Raw genomic sequence first — 17623 nt, forward strand, 5'->3', positions numbered from 1 at the left:
TACTCGGACTCTGAGTCTTACTCAATTAACATTGCCTTGGATAGGTAGGTCATCTTTATATGAGTTATCCATGCTGAAACGCTTCAACACCTTGTCCAAGTAGGTACTTTGACTAAGTCATATTAGTCTTTTACTCCTGTTTCTCAATATCCTTATCCCTAGGATGTAATAAGCTTCCCCAAGGTCCTTCCTAGCGAAACACTTCCCAAGCCAAGACTTAACTTCCTACAAGGTTGGATGTCGTTTCCTATGATTAGTATGTCATCTACATACAATACCAAAAAGCTTACTATACTCCCACTAGCTTTGACATATACATAGGACTCGTCCTCGCTTCTCATAAATCCAAACTCTTTGAATTTCTCATCAAAACAAAGATTCCATCTGCGAGATGCTTGTTTCAATCCATAAATGGATTTCTCAAGCTTACACACTCTATTAGGGTACTTTGCATTGACAAAACCCTCTGGCTGACTCATGTAAACATCTTCAGCCAACTTCCCATTAAGGAAAGCAGTTTTGACATCCATTTTCCATATTTCATAGTCATGAAATGCAACTATGGCTAGCATAACCCTTATAGATTTAATCTTCACTACTGGTTAGAAGGTCTCATCATAGTCAACTCCATGAGTTTGAGTAAAGCCCTTCGCAACCAGTCGTGCCTTATATGTGTGTACTTTCCCATCTATGTTGGTCTTCTTCATGGAGATCCATTTTCACCCGATTGTCTTACGACCTGGTATATTGTTAACCAAGTTCCAAACTGGATTGTTATACATGGACTGAATCTTGCTTTCCATAGCCTCTTTCCATTTTGCATACTCGGGGCCTGTCATGGCTTCCTTGTAGTTGTTAGGTTCATCCAAATTTATCAGTGTGTTATCACTGATAAATGTATCACCTTCAGTTGTTATATGAAAACCATATAACACAGGTGGGACATTAACTCTACTGGAACGCCTCAGAGGTACGGACTCGTCAATTGGTTCAACCGAAGTTTCCTCCTCGGGTTGAGTGTTAGTCTTTGAGGTTCATTCACCGCTTGACTCTTGAAGCCCTTCAAGGTCAATTTGTCTCCCACTGTCCCCTTGGCATATGAGTTCTCTCTCATGACGGACTCATCTCCTCGCGACTAAGACAACATTGTCACTCGGTCTATAGAAGAGATGTCCAAAGGACTTCTGTGGGTAGGCGATGAAAATACATCGCTTACTCCGAGGTTTGAGCTTATTGTGAGTCTTGCGTCTCACGGAATCCTTGCAACCCCAAACTTTGATGTGGTCTAACGAGGGAACCTTCCCTGTCCACATCTCATGAGGTGTTTTGGAAACCTTTTTGGCAGGGACTAGATTAAGGATATGGGCAGAAGAATCTAAGGCATACCCCCAGAATGAGATAGGTAATCGAGCTCGACTCATCATGGAATGAACCATGTCTAGCAAGGTTCGATTACGCCTTTCAACCACACCATTAAGTTGTGGTGTCCTAGGTGGCTTTAATTGTGAAACAATTCCACATTCCTTAATATAGACTAGGAACTTGATACTAAAATACTCTCCTCCTCGATCGGATCGCATCATCTTTATCTTCCTGGCCAATTGATTCTCCACTTCTTTCTTAAATTCTTTGAACATTTCAAAGGTTTCTAACTTATACTTGATTAAGTAGATATAGCCACATCTGATGTAATCATTAGTGAAGGTCACATAGAAGTGGTTAGCATCCCTTGTGGCGGTTCTGAATGGTCCACACACATCAGTGTGTATGAGATCCAACAGACCTTCACCACTATCACAAGTACCAGTGAATGGTGACTTGGTCATCTTTCCAAGTAAACAAGATTCGCAAGTGTTATCCGAATTCAAGTCGAATGACTCCAAGACTCCATCCTTTTGGAGTTGGGCTATGCGCTTCTTATTGACATGTCAAAGATGACAATGCCACAAGCATGCCTTATCCAAATCATTTGACGAATCAATATTCAACACATTATTTCCTAGGTTATCTACAACCATCATAGTTTCATATATACCATTGGAAGGTAATGCTTCAAAGTAAAATACATCATTATAATAAGCATTAATACCATCAATTTCATTATTAAAAGAAAAGGTAAAACCTTGTTTATACAAACTGTGAAAGGAAATAATATTTCTCGCCATATCGGCCAAGTAACAACAATTGTTCAAATCTAAATTTAAACCATTACTAAGCAATAAAGAATAAAATCCAATCTTGGTCACAGGCGACACTTTCCTATTTCCCATGATTAATTTTATCTTCTTGTGCTCCACATCCCTACCTCTTTTTAGTCCCTACACATCAGAACAAATGTGAAATCCACAACCTCTTTTAAGGACCCAAGAATTAGCATGTGATGAGTTATTAGATTGAATAATGTAAATACCTGCAAAGGACAGCTTGATCTTGCCATCCTTTATGTCCTGCAAGTACTTGGGGCAGTTTCGTTTCCAGTGCCCTTTGTCATGACAGTGGAAGCACTCTGCATCCTTCAGATTGGACGAGGGATTAGCAGAACCAGCTCTGGTCCCACTTGAAGAGGATCCATCAAGAGACTTTCCTTTGCGGCTCTTGTAGGTAGCCTTCCTCTTCTTTCCCTTCCCATGTCCGATCTCCTGAACAGGGGAAGAAGTAGTAGTAGTAGGAGTAGACACAACCGACTTGCCTTTCAAGTTGCTTTTTGCAGTCCTTAAAAGGCCTTGATGCTTGCTAAGAGTGACCTCCTCCTTGTTCATATGATAGGTCATACGAAACTGATCATAACAAGAAGGTAAATAGTATAGAATAATATCTATGTCCAACTCTTCATCAAAATTGATATTCAATTTAAGTAAGCAATCCACATATCTCTGCATCTTTTGCAAGTGGGACGTGATGGGTTCCCCATCCTTCATTATGGTTGTGATCATGGAGGAAATGATCTCATACCTCTCCTACCGAGAACTTTGATGGTATCTTTCCATCAAATCTTGATACATTTCAAAGGGATGGTAGTCCTCATAGGACTTTTGTAGCTCAGCAGTCATGGTAGCAATCATTAGACACGGCACCTTTGTCGCATTCCTCTCATGAGTAGTATGTTCAGTAATTTATTCGGGAGTAGTAGTGGTGACATCAATCTCCTTAAGCTCTTTATCTAGGACATATTCTTTGTCCTCATAACGAATAGCCATTCGTATGTTTCGAATCCAGTCATTGAAGTTCGATCCATCAAAAATGACCCTCCAATATAGGTTCATAAGGGAGAAAGGGCCTGAAGGGATTGGGTTGGAAGCATTGTTTGGGATAGACATCTGAAATTGAAGACGAACAAAGTTTAAATTAGATGATAATCCTTAATATTACTCCAAAATGAAATATTAAGGCTAGGACCCAACACAATATTCTACAATTGCGAAAAGGGATGTCGTAATCTAGTTGTAAAATATATGAAGATAGGTAAATGACGATTTACCAAATTCCACCATGAAAAACGATATGAATTATTAAGTTTTAATTGGATTGAAATTCCTAGATCCTTTGAGATTCATTGAACTTTTCAATACATGTTTAAATCTTGATTGTGCCCTTCAAGTTTGTGACTGGGATGCCGAAGATCACAAACAAGGTGTGAATAACCATGCAAATTAGCTTGGTACACTCAATGTTACAAATCACCTAATCAATGTGTCGGTTAACCACACACGCTCCATTGATTTATGATTAACATCAAGCTAACCTTTGCCACACATTTTCAGTGCCAAATTAGTGTGTCGGTTAACCACACATGCTCCACTAACGACTCTACAAGGTGCAAAGTGTAATTTAATGGATTAGCACCATTTTCACATTTTCCTAAAGTAACTAAGATTGAGAATTTAATAAAAGTTTAGTTACTTTATATTTATCATTATACTTTTAATAAAAACTAATGTCCTATCCTACTCATTCGGCTAACGACCCTCTACCAGTCAAGGAAGCGGTGGGTGATAGTGGACACCCATTAAACTACCATTTTATAGGCAGTAACCTTATACCCCCCCCCCCTCCTTATAGACTGGCTTCGTGAATGAGGCCTACTAACGGTAAGATTGAATTGTCTTATATATATATATATATATATATATATATATATATATATATATATATATATATATATATATATATATATATATACTATTAAACTTATAATATTATAAAGTATAAGGGTTGATTTTAACTTTTAAAACTCTAGGATTTGGAATTAAAGTTTCATTAGTGAGACTTTACAAATTCCAAAACTTGAGGGCAAATTTTGAAACTTGTCAAAACTCTTCATTTCTATAACTTATGAGTTTAATTGCATTTTAATGGATGAGATCTTTCATTTTCCATAACTTGAGGACAAGTTATGGAGGTTATTAAAAGCATTAAAATCAACAATTTAACTAACAAAATTATCAAGTAATTTATCTATGATCTATTTAAACGCATAACACAAGATAATTCACATCAACAATTTAAAAGAAATTAGCCTAATCATATAAATAAATACAAATCTTGAAATTTTGACAATTATCTTTTAATTGGATGAGGATGGTCACTACCATATTAGAAAAAATAGATTTTATGATTCAAAATAGTTTGTGGTAATGATCCTAATCCAATTATGGCCAAAAAACTCAAATTTCTACAACCAGAGCCAGCAACTCGTCGAGTGCATGAACTGACTCGTCGAGTTGCTCTGTTACTGAGTGGACTCGTCAAGTCAGCCAGTGGACTCGGCGAGTTCATCAGTCAGATGGCAGAAAATCAATTTTTTCAACTTTGAAAAACAACAAGCATCAAGTATAATAGAAAACAATCCTAGGCTCTGATACCACTGTCGGGTTTTGAGCACTATAACATTTCTATGGTGCACATGCAACCCTAAATGCTTTGGATCTATGTTTTCTCTAATTATACATGCATATTTTCAAATTTCCAAAGCATACATCCTAACTAGCATACAAATTGACATTTGAGAAATACAATTAGTTAGATGACTTACCTCTTAGAAGGACTTATAGTTCTTCACCTTTGAAGGCTTGAGCACCACAAGTGTGATGCCCTTAATGGTTCACAAACATCAATATGCAAGAGGAGGCTTGAGAGAATAAGTTATTTAGCACAAGCAATATCAAACTTCTTAGAATGATGGTGTGTATGTGTCTAATCGATTTTGGTCATGAGAGTGTGTTTTTATAGTGTAGCAAATGTTAGGGTTACACCTTGTAAACCCTAATGAACTTTCATATTACTTAGGCTCCATGGGTTAACCTCCATGGACTATCTCATTGGTTTAGTCCATCCTAAATAACCATGGATCATTAGCCCACACTATAAGAATCAATGATTTACACAATCAATCCTTATATATTTAATTAGTCTCTTTTGATCACAAAATTAATTCTAAATTAATTCTTGATCAATACTAATTAAATAATATGATTTCATATTAATATATTATACTTGTAATATATTAATAAATCATAAATAACCTTATTCTCAAAAGTCCATCCTATCAAATTGTACTGGTGAAGGCAACCCAAAAGGACCATGCTACAATCGGGTCAAGTACATCTTAGTTATAGTTATGGGCTTATACACCAAATCCAACAACAGTTTGTGTTAAATTTGGTGTTATCTTCTTGAGATCTTTAGATTTCATAGTTAAACTGTGATAATCTTGTTTCGTTGTTTTGATCTAGGGTTTCCGCATTTTTTTCCTAAATCGAAAAAAATATCAGTTTTCTTTTAAGATCCTGGTATTGTGAGATCTTATGTGTTCTTGTAGGTTGATCGGTTGTGATTTGTGGCATATTTCACGTCCTTTGATGCTTTGACATTATGTTGATGCTTTGAAGTTGGCTTCTGCTACGTCTTTGACTATTCCTGTCGATTTAATCTCTTTGTCTGAAATAACTCTCCAGGGGTTGGAGTTTATCACCGATAAACCCTAGTAGGTACTGGACAAGGGAGTTGACTCGTCATCTTGTGTTCTCATATGTGAGGGTTTCTCTGTTCTTTTTTATATTTTCTACTATTGGGAGATCCTAGTTGTCTTGAGTACGTCAGTTATTGCGTGCATCTCTTTGGTTTTCTTTGTCTCTGTATTGATCGACATACGCCCCGACAAATATGGTGACCATCTAGACTATTTTAGATAAATACAATTGTAACATCCCGAAAACCTCAAGGTAAAAGTTTCATTTTTTTACATAATCAAAACACCAATTTTCCTTTACTCAAACATTAGTATATCATAATTAAATATTTATCAAAGTACAATCCCAAAATCACTAAGTTGCAGAAAATATAGGTGTATGCACTATGATAAAGTCGGACCTTCCCTTTTGAACCGAAAGTACCTAAAACCATAAACAACAATTGTAAGCACAAAGCTTAGTGAGCTCCCCAAGATACCACGTACCATACATATCATACATACAGTAGAAAATGATATGTGCCAACCATAGTCTTGACATTGTGCCACGAGCCGTATCATGGTCATAATTCTTGATCATTGTTGTACTCTACTCCATGTGAATTCGGCTTTATTTGGCTTATGTGATAAGATAGCCTAGGTAAAATTGCAGTTTCCATAGAAAACATATACACCATTTCGTGTAACCTAAGCACATAGGATCGGGCTCACAAGAGGCATAAATCTCACAATCAAAGAGCTCAATTTGGTTGAGTTTTTTACATGCCTGAAATACATGGTGTAAAAATAATAATTAGTAAAAAACTATCTAACAATGACAAAAAAAAAAAAAGACTAAATTCACAAGCAGACAGTCGTTTTTTATTCATTAGACAAAAGGAGGGCATAATGGTAATTTACTATTATTTATAGGTAAAAATGAGTCTAACTAACCTCTCTTATTGTTGTAACTTCAGCATGAGCAGTTGGATTTTTGTGTTTTAAAACCATGTTATGAACAATCACAACAATCTCATCTTTGCAAACAACAACTGCACCAAATGGGCATCCATCTCCATTATCTACTCCTTTATAAGCTTCTTCAACAGCTTTTGTCAACAATTTGTGGTCTCTATCCTATACAGCTGACTGATAATTATCAACAGCTTTTGTCAAGAAATTGTTGTGCACCAAAAATTGATTAGCAGTGGATCTTATCTAACCTTGCTGGTGGCCAGAAAAAGCTGAAGCAACAGATATGGTCCTGTCTTTAGTTTCAACAACTGTTTGATAGCAAAGAGAAGAAAAAACGTGAGCATGAGCATCCATGGAATGGAGTATAGGAATACGATAAGATCATGGGAAAAAAGGTATGTATAAATGAAAGAATTGAGATAGATCTCAGAAACATATGAATAAATTCAGAACAAAAACGTTGACAAAGCAATGAAAAATGCAAAAACGCCCAACTATCATGATCTGGTGTTTAATATCAATCACACGCATTAAACTTCCTACATAAGGAGATCAAATTGCTGAAGAAGAAAATTGAATTTAATATTGACGTTCTATTTACCTTCAAAACCCAACAAAAACTCACAATTACTCAAACAAATATGCAAAAAGCACTTTTCAAGATGACAATCGCCGGTCAATTTTAAGTCGACAGTTGAAAACGAAAGATGGAAGTGAAAACCCTAAAATCAGAAAAAGAAAGCCCTGAAATCTACATGTTGATTGAATAATATGGGTATTCCGTCATCTTTTTGTAGGCAGTGGAGAGGAAAGCAACAATGGGATTAGAAGAGGTGTACAAAGGTGGTGGAGATCAAAAGATGTGTCATCTTAGCCGATTGAAGTAGAAGCGAATGGTTTACCTGTTTCTTAACGTTACATCGGAAGAATAGACGGAGAGAGTAAATGACGAGCGAAAGACAACATTAGGCAACGGGTTTTTGGGTGTAAGGATGATGTCGAAAAATGATCTAAGGGTGTAGAATATAAGATTGAAATGCAATGACCGTCCGGATTTAAGTGGAGAATTTAAGTTTTGTTTTTAATAATATTTAGAGATAAATAAATAATAATACCAAATAAGAAATATGGATGCGCCATTCATACCCGAACCCGAACCCGGATTTCTTTCACGCCTCTTATCCTTTACTATATCAAACCTTATTTCTTCTAACAAAAAGCCTATCCTGAAACCAGAGACCTCAACCTGACGACACAATGGTTCTTCTTCATTTCACTGCAATTCCACCCGCAGTTTGTTCTCAGTTATCTTCATCCCGATCAACTTCTTCCGTTGCTTTCAATGCCTGTAAGTACAACTCAATTTATCTACTTTTCCAGCTCATTTTATTGTGAATTCGCTCAACTGAACCGAATCTTTGATGTGTATATGCGTTATCTTACAAACGAAATGGTATAGAACGAATGTGCAATGCGACTGTTGGTAACAAGATGAAGCGATTTTAACACAATTATTTTGTTTTAAATGGACACCAACTGTTCGATAAAATTCCCCAATCAGCAACACATTTTAAAAGATTCCTTGATGTTCTTTTTGGAGTAAAATGTTTTTCACTCAAATTATTGGGGGAATATATGAATTCATAGTTTCTGTGTTACTGAGAGCTATGGGTTTGTTTCTGTATTTCCATTAAGTGATGTATGGATAAAGTGTTAGATGGATAAATGGAGTCTCATATGAACAAAGACTATATCTTCTTTTGTACTAAATGAGTACAATCATTTGAGAACTACTATAGCTTGAAATTGTAAAGGATCAAAGATTAAATAAATCAAAATACTTGTAAAAAATTGCAAATTGTGTGCTTTGAGTTATTATTAAACAATGTTGTTATAACATCCTTCAATATTGATCAAATAATCTTGTTCAAGATGATGTAGAGGGTTGAATTGGTAATTTTTGCCTAAAGCAAGTGTTGTAATGTTTTACTTTTGGACTGAATTTGAGTACCATTTTTACCCTCGTGTCTGGAAATGATGCTTCACTAGTAGTTAATTGGTTGTGCTACGTTTAGTCCCTGAGGGTACTGAATGTGAGTAAATGACCATTGTACCCTTCTATGCTTCACTGGGGTAGTTACTTGGTTGTGCTACATTTAGTTCTGAGGGTAATATGATTAAATTACCACTTTACCGTGTCTCTGTAACTGACATTTTTTTGGGCTTCATGAAACATCTCGATGTGAGTAAATGACCATTCTACCCTTCTATGCTTCACTGTTGTAGTTACTTGGTTGTGGTACATCTAGTTCCAAGAGTACTGAATGTGCGTTAATGACCATTCTACCCTTCTATGTTTCACTGACGTAGTTACTTGGTTGGGTACTGAATGTGAGTAAATGACCATTCTACCCTTCTATGTTTCACTGATGTAGTTACTTGGTTGTGCTACATTTAGTTCCGAGGGTGCTAAAGTTGAGTAAATGACCATTTTACCCTTGTATCTAGAAGTGATGTTTCTTTTTTTTTTCTGACTGAATGAATATGAGTAAATTGACCATTTTACCCTTCTGTTCTTCACTGATGTAGTTTCCAGGGTACATTTGATTCAAACACCCTTTGTGTTGAAACATAAAGGACAAGGTTCAATGATTATGAAGGCGGTGGCAGGCGTGGATGGTGTGGAGCCGGAAAGCACCACTCCGGCGGCTGTGGAAGCCATTGATGAAAGCTTGTCAGTGGAAAAGCTTCCATTGGAGTCAAAAGTTCAAGCTCAGGTGGACCAGAAATTGAAAATGAAGCTGGCGAAGAAGATAAGAATGAGAAGAAAGAGGCTTGTCAGGAAACGCCACTTGAGGAAGAAGGGAAGATGGCCTCCTTCAAAGATGAAAAAGAACAAGAATGTATGAGTTGACTATTTGACCTCTCACTCTAAGGAGTTTTGATTTCAAAATATTGTTGTTTTTGTTTCTGAATACATCGAACGAGTTGCTTGAAAGATGGAAATGTATGTGTAGATTTTTGATCTTAATTGCAAGAAAAACCTTCACATTAATTTTGATCTTAATTAATTAGTTTATAATTTATAACTAGAAAAGGACACGCGGCTTTGCCGCTTTTGGACTATGCAATAGAAGTTGAAAATCGACAAACTTTAAAAGATGTGTTGAAAGTATAAATCGTCACAAATAGATGAGAAAGCCGACAACCCCTAAAATTAGATGTCAAAAGTGTACAATTGAAAAAAAGAATACTGATAGAGAAAAACCAAAAATGTTGTGGCTATAGTGTGAAAGCTGCCAAAGTTGGGAAAATATGATGGCGAAAGTCTAAGGAAGGTTTTTTGTGTTTTTATGTCAAAATATAAAAGTTTTGACTACAAGGTTGAAAAGTGTCAAAGTCACTAAAAATTTGTTGTAAAAACATCAAAATATAAAACTTTAGACTGTAAGGACGAAAAGTGTCAAAGTCTCTAAAGATTTGTCGCAAAAACCTAAATACACAAAAACTAAATCAAAACTTAAAAATATAAAAGTTTTACTTCGAGGATGAAAAATGTCAAATTCAGAAAACAATTGTGGCAAAAACCTAAAGCCAAAAAAATTATTATTCCTAAGGTCTTTTTGATTTAATATATACTAGAAGGTAATCCGCGCTTCGCGGCGGTTCAAATATTTTTTTTCATTGTTACATGTTGTGGTGTTTCTTTGATTATTTTTCTTGTTTGTTGTTTCTAACTTGTGTGTATAATGTTATGAAAAAAGTAGGGTCGTGTAGTAGATTATCCAAGATAGCAGGACGAAAAATATCAACTCCACAAACTAATGTGGTAAAAACTTGAAGTGTCATATTTGGTAAATGTCATTGACTAAAAGTGACAAATTCTTGAAACCTTTATGGCTAAAACTGTCAAACTCCAATCTAGAGACAAAAACTGTCAAACCCCAAAATTATTGTGGCTAAAACCTAAAGGGTCTAAACTTTGGACTAAAATTGTCAACATTTAAAACTATTGTGGCCAAAAACTAAAGTCTCTAAAGTTAACTATTCCTAAGAATGTTGTGGATTAATATAGTATATTAATGTAGTGTTAGCAAACATGTGGGGAACACCAAGAAAATGCCATAAACAAACTTTTTATTTATCCTTTATTTATTCATTTATTAATAAAAATATTATACAAACAAGTGAACAACACCTTCTTACATAGAGGATACATACGACTTATCATCACTTGTCATTTGTGTGATATCCGATTTCATTAATACATCGAAACAAGTTAAAGAATGTGGTAACAAGACAACATCCATATTCTTTCCAGCTGTCTCCAATAAGCTTTTGACAGGTGTAACCTGCACCAAATCCCATCTCGTCAATACACACTTTCCAAATAACACCCCATTTATTAAAAGACAAAAATACCCTTTCCATTTCCATTTCCATTTTCATCCTTACCTTGTTTGGATTGGCAAATGAGTTTTCATCCCTCACATTCGTAGATGAAAGAACGGTTTTCGACCCCGAAGTGTCTAGTAAATTCGCATCCACCCCATCAATCATTATCTTCAAATTAACCGTGTTGCTCCCAAAGTTCACAACCTATAAAACATACAAATATTTTATATTTTTTGCACTTCAATTAAATGATTCCTTAAAAACAAATTTAATGAAAAAAATATATATTTACGAAAAGTTATGTTACTTTTACTCTCAAGTAGTTTTTATCATCCTCCGTGTCTCGATACACAATAGCCGAAGCCTCGAGTGACGTGGATGAGTTTGATTGGAGGGTTGACTTTAGAAGAGTTGCACCATTTGACTCTTTGAAGAAATGTTGCATCCAATAACTTGGTGTTCCATATGATTGAGAAGAATCAAAAACTATTGCATCCGGCATCCACCTTAACAAAATAAAACACTTCCCATCATCACAATACTCAAAATACTAAGGGCATTTACGTCTTTTTCCACATAGATTGAATAAAAGTCATACCGCCTATCGTTGGTGTTCACGAACAAAGGTGCATAACTCGCCATTTCAACAACATCGCTGCAAATAACAATCTCATTGCAAGTCAAAATCAGTCAAAGTCAAAGTCAAAGTCAAAGTCAACAAACCTGTTCTTTTCTACACCAATAAGGAATCCAGCTTCTGCGAGAGCTCCTAAAAGACTTCCAGAACCAGCGTCGTTTCCTGTCACAGCATACTCGCTCACAAACGCCTGAAATAAATAAAATAATTAATTTTCACGTAATTAATTGATTTACATTTTACAATTAACAATTAAAAATTAACAATTAACAATTAAAAATTAACAAACCTTTGGGCCAACACGTGATGTATGATCAAAGGTATTAGCCATAGAAAATACAGTGCTTGCATTTGCGTAAATCTTAAAAAAAATAATAAACCGATGATTAGAAAATAAATCTGATTTGAATTTTTATATATAAAAAATAAAACAAGTTTGACTTTGACTATAGAATCTTACATGAAAATCATACATATCTGCAGGGTGATCCAATGGACTATTTGATCCATCACAATTGGATATCATTTTGATGTCGGGATAAGCTTTTTGAATTGCAGCATAAAACTGAAGGTAATTTGCTGTTTCATAAATAAGTGCATATATGATATTATATAGATCAGATTAATTTCCAGGAAAAGACGAAAATGCCCTCAAGATGCATACCACGATAATTTTTAAGCCAACAATCTTCATTTCCAATAGCAACATATTTCAAATCAAAAGGCTTTGGGTGTCCCATAGCAGCTCTAACAGATCCCCATGTTGAATTTGGATCACCTCTAGCAAACTCAATTCCATCAAGAGCTTCCTAAATATCCAAAACATTTTTTTATAAATAATAAAAAATGGTTATAACTTATAAATATATAAACATATAAACATATAAAAAGAAAAGAGTATTAGTAAGAGAGTAAGAGAGTAAGAGAATAATACCTGTACAAAAGGCATGATGTTGGAGGGATCAACAGACTCCTTATGGCTAATTCCTTTAATTACCAAAAGAAATAAGAATTTTTTTTAGATAAATCTCAGATTATAATTTATAAATCATATATTATTATTATTATTACCATTGTTGAATACCCATATTGGGGCTGCACCTAAATCTTCAGCCAACTGTGGAAAAATTTAACCAAAATTTATTCAAATTGTGTAAAGTTGTTAAAATTTATAAAAAATATATATATTTTTTTACCTGAAAAAATTCAAAGTGTCCAAGTGCATCTTCAGTCCAATACATCCATACATCACCAAAATGACCTGGTCTCTCCTCCCATGGGCCCACAGTTTCTTTCCACCTAAATGCATTTCTTAAATACTCTCCTTCAACAAAGCATCCACCTAATTTCCAAAAAAATAAATAAATAAATAAGAATCACTAAAATATCTTTTATAATTATATGTGCTATTTAATCAATGTTACCACATTTAAAAAAACAAGTGAAATATATTATATTATTAACCTGGAAATCTGATAAATCCTGGCTTCATATCTGCAACCATTTTAAAAAGATCATTCCGGAAGCCATGCCCCTGTTCCAAACAAAATCCGTTTATTCGAGTCAAATGACTAAAATACCCTTCCAAAAATGGGTAACTTTACCTTGTATGTATCGGTGGGCATTAAAGAAACTTGATCAAACCATATGATTCCCTTTTTATCAGTCTTTAGTTGTAGTCTAGAATTAGGGTTGCTTCCTTTTGCTTCTAATTTAGTCTCCATCTTTGTCCAATTTGATACATCACTTGCTCTGAAAAGACAATAAAACCCTTTGGTAATTCAAGAAATCTTTTTAACATTTTTGCCCACAGAGGGTAAAATCGTCATTACATGATATTTGTGGTAGCTAGTGTTTCGACGCCAATAGAATCTGTCAAAGACACTGACACATTGATTGATCCCGATGATCGAATATAAAATACTAAATTGTAAGTCTTCCCTTCTTCAATATTCTACATGCAAGAAAAAAAAACACAAATACCACATAAGTAGTGTACTTTTTGAAGGGCAAATTGGTAAAAAGTTACTTACCATTCCCCAATGACCAGGGTTATATATACCAACACCACCATCTGGACAAATATTTGTCCCATGATCATCACAAACCACTTCCATTCGAAGTGCAATGGGATTTTGCTTGAAGCATGAGGAAAAATCTGTTGATACTTTTAGCATTGAGTCATCACCAATTATTGACCAAGGGGCAATAATGGAAGGAGAATGTTGTCCCCCTGATTCAAAACCTGACATGATTTAAATAAAGTGTCACTAACTCTTACTCAAACATCTGAAATGCAAAAGACTTAAATGCCCTCATTGTATGTACTTACCTCTGTTGCTTACTAGTTCTGCCCATAGCCCACCTGCACCAGCATGGTTGATCTCCTGTAAATGCAGTTAAGATTAAGAGTTTTGTTGAAGCATGAAAGTGATGTTTGAATTTGTAATAAACAAAAGGAAGATGATATGTACCTCAAAGAAAACACCAAAGAGGCTTTCGGGCATCTTCCTTGTGGAGCTTTTAGAAGCATTTACAACCAGCAATGCATTCGTATCCCACAAAGTTGCAGAACATTGAAACAGGACACAAAACCCAATTAGAAGGCCAAGTATGAGAGCGTCATGATCACAGCTTCTACCCATTGGTTCTTCAGTGAATACTTGAGTCTTTGTGGCCTATTATAGCAAAAGAGAAGCCAGAAAAGGATAAATATAACGAATTTTGTTACGATGAAGAAAAAAAGTAGTCGTAAAGCGTAAAAAGTAAATTAGAATACACAGATAGCTAAGAAGTCATGCCAGGTTTGAACCTGACTTTCACTACATCTGATTGTTGCTTAAAATTTTGGAGAACCCCATAAATTTGAATTGGGGAAGTTCGAGCTTTGAAATTTCAAATTCAATATGGATGTAACAATTCGAAGGAAGAGTAATCAGTGATCGCAAAGCAAATAACAAATATGCGATCGATTGACTATGAAAGGGTCAAAATTAGGTCGCAAGAAGAGCATAATTCGATGATCAAATTCAAAAAACCATTAAAGAAATCGGGGAAGCGATAAAGAAAGCTTACTTTGGTACATGCAGGCCACGAAGAGAATGAATGAGAATTGCAGAGATGAACGAATTGTGTGGTGCTTAAATAGCAAATAAATTGACTTTGAATTTTGGAGGAAGAAACCAGTGAAGTGTTCTACACCGATTACTGATGAGTGTGTTGTTGCTTAAACAAGAAAAGATTCTTGGTGTGAAAATTATGATAAACGTATTTACTTGGATTTGGCTGCACATTTGGTTAGGGATGACTGTGAGATTAAATTCTGTTGGAAGTCATGTGCAACAATGGCCGAAATGCCGTTATTTATGTTTAAATCTTTTACTAGATTTGTAAACCAAATTAAAATATTCACATTAATGCAATTATTGAAGTATAATAGGTTTTATAGTTATATAAAAAAATTATATCTTTAAAGGTCACAACCATATATATATATATATATATATATATATATATATATATATATATATATATATATATATATATATATATATATATATATATATATATATATATATATATATATCCCAGTGTTGCCAATGGCTGCTGTCTTGGGGCAATTTCTCTTGTAGAGTCCGACTTCGCCACAACCATAGCAGGCCTGACCGACACCTGTTCCAGATGCCTGATTGGTTGGTTGGCTGGTGTTCTGCAGTTTCGGGCAATGTGACCCTTCTTGCCACAGTTGTTGCAGAGTATTTCACGACATGGGCCGGGGATACGGTGGTGGTAATTGCACTTGTTGCGCCAAGGGAGGGTACCAGTATATCTATTGGTAGGTGCTTGAGTCGCAGGAGTAGTAGCAGCGTGGACTGCCACCGTTTGTTGTTTCTTTGAGGGCTCCTGCGAAGACTAACCCTTCTTCTGTTTCCAAAATTTTCTTTTCTCACCACTCCCTTTAGCCAGTTCAGGAGCGGTGGTCACTTCATTGAGATCGACTCCATGATCAATCAGAGTCTGCGCCAGGCACTTAGCGATGTCGAAGGTGCTTAGCCTAGCAGCCAAGACATTTCCTTTGGTTGGCTGGGTCAGCCCCCAGATGTATCTTTCAATCTTTTTGCTTTCCGGGGCGACCATTCCCAGGCAGAGGATCGCTAGGTCTTCAAACCTAGATGTGTAAGCAGCAATATCGGAACCGTTCATCTTTAGGTTCTAGAGTTTGTGCTCCAGTTTCTGCATTTCACCCCGAGGGCAGTACTCAGCAAGCATGAGCTCTTTCAAGCTCTCCCAACCCATAGCATTTGCCACTGGTAGGGTTAGGGATTTGACTCGACCATTCCACCAGGTCAAAGCTCTGTTGGCGAAGGTGCAAGCGACGAATTTTACTTTGTTGACCTCATAACAGGAACAGATTTCGAAAATGGACTCGATCTTCTCTAACCATCGAGTCAAGGCAATGACACCTCCAGTGCCGTCGAAAGGTGTGGGTTTTGTGTTCATGAAGTCTTTATAGGAACACTCCTTCTGGTGTCCCTGGCCACCTTCCTGATTTTGGGGATGGGTACCACCTCCTGGCCCGCCAGAACCACCGGGGTTCATCTGTGACATTGCGCTAACCACAGCGGCAGTAACAGCTGCCTGGAACATAGCGGAATCGAACTGAGGAGGTGGTGGAGGATTGTTGTTCTTTGAGCTGGGTCTTTTCTTTGGAGGCATCTCATTCTAAAAAAATGATCAGGAAGGAGAGGGTGGTAAGTCCACTGAATTGAATCAAGAGATATGAAACAAGATGTATCTCTATACGATAGATAAAGTGTTCTACTAAGCGATAAACATAAAGGAATTACTAAAGCAAGTAAACTATCGCTAGGAAAGAATGAGTAGCAACACTTGGAACGAATTTCTACAATGTATATTGCTTTGATCAAAATACTCCTATAGTATTTTATGTTGAAGGTTTTGTTCCATCAATTCCTTTTGGTAGAAATATTTGGTAAGTTTTAGGCCTGTTGCAACACCACAATCACTCCCAAGCACATGTTGGTCATGTATTGAATAAATATAGTTGATCAGGTATATTGACCCTAGACATGATTACATTGTTGGATTAGTGTCTAAGTCCATAACTATTTTGGTATGTACTTGACCCGATGGTGCATGGTCCTTTTGGGTTGCCTTCACCAAAGCAACTTGATAGGATGAATTATGGAGAGAAAGGATTAAATATGATTTATTAATATATTATGAGGATAATATATTAAAGGAGAAATCATATTGTTTAATTAATATTAGTCAAGAATTAATTAGTAATTAGTTTTGTGACTAAAAGAGATTAATTAAACTTAAGGGACTGGAATTGTAATTATAAGATAATTGCAATTTGGGCCATGGATTGCCTTGTATTAAGGAGTGGACGAATTCTATGGGGAAACCCATAAGGAAATCGTCCAAGGCCTTAATTAAAGGAGTCCATGGGTTGCTTAGGGCTTAAGCATCCAAATTAGGGTTTCCTTGTTAGATAACCCTAATAGTCTTACTATATATACATCCCTTATGACCCAAAAACGTGGTGAAGCATTCTTCTAGGGTTAGAACACGTTTTGGGCAGCCTCCTTCCTCTCTCCTCTTCATCCTCTTGCTCTTGGTGTTTGTGAACCATTAAAGGAGTG

The 17623-nt window shown here is 35.8% G+C and overlaps 2 protein-coding genes and 1 pseudogene across 2 annotated transcripts; 1 reads left to right on the forward strand and 2 right to left on the reverse strand.

Moving 5' to 3' along the window:
- Positions 1 to 6497: 6497 nt before the first annotated feature.
- On the reverse strand, positions 6498 to 7276 carry LOC111881051 (guanosine deaminase-like; annotated as a pseudogene).
- An 836-nt stretch (positions 7277 to 8112) lies between these two features.
- Positions 8113 to 9977, forward strand: LOC111881056 (50S ribosomal protein 5, chloroplastic). Its single transcript, XM_023877447.2, has 2 exons — positions 8113 to 8270; positions 9512 to 9977. Exons 1-2 carry the CDS (start codon positions 8180 to 8182, stop codon positions 9829 to 9831), a joined length of 411 nt encoding a protein of 136 aa, XP_023733215.1. The 5' UTR covers positions 8113 to 8179; the 3' UTR covers positions 9832 to 9977.
- Positions 9978 to 11042: 1065 nt separating this feature from the next.
- On the reverse strand, positions 11043 to 15299 carry LOC111881055 (alpha-L-arabinofuranosidase 1). The gene is made up of 18 exons (XM_023877446.3): positions 15030 to 15299; positions 14429 to 14632; positions 14287 to 14341; positions 13988 to 14199; positions 13787 to 13908; positions 13559 to 13706; positions 13419 to 13488; positions 13151 to 13296; positions 13026 to 13071; positions 12889 to 12941; positions 12619 to 12763; positions 12415 to 12533; positions 12244 to 12315; positions 12041 to 12144; positions 11916 to 11972; positions 11625 to 11823; positions 11378 to 11521; positions 11043 to 11274 (listed from the first exon to the last, which is right to left on the reverse strand). The coding sequence occupies exons 2-18, from the start codon at positions 14597 to 14599 to the stop codon at positions 11125 to 11127; spliced, it is 2013 nt and encodes a 670-aa protein (XP_023733214.1). The 5' UTR covers positions 14600 to 14632; positions 15030 to 15299; the 3' UTR covers positions 11043 to 11124.
- Positions 15300 to 17623: the final 2324 nt, after the last annotated feature.

The sequence above is a fragment of the Lactuca sativa genome, chromosome 8, assembly GCF_002870075.4.
Source record: "Lactuca sativa cultivar Salinas chromosome 8, Lsat_Salinas_v11, whole genome shotgun sequence".
NCBI classification, from domain to species: Eukaryota; Viridiplantae; Streptophyta; class Magnoliopsida; order Asterales; family Asteraceae; genus Lactuca; species Lactuca sativa.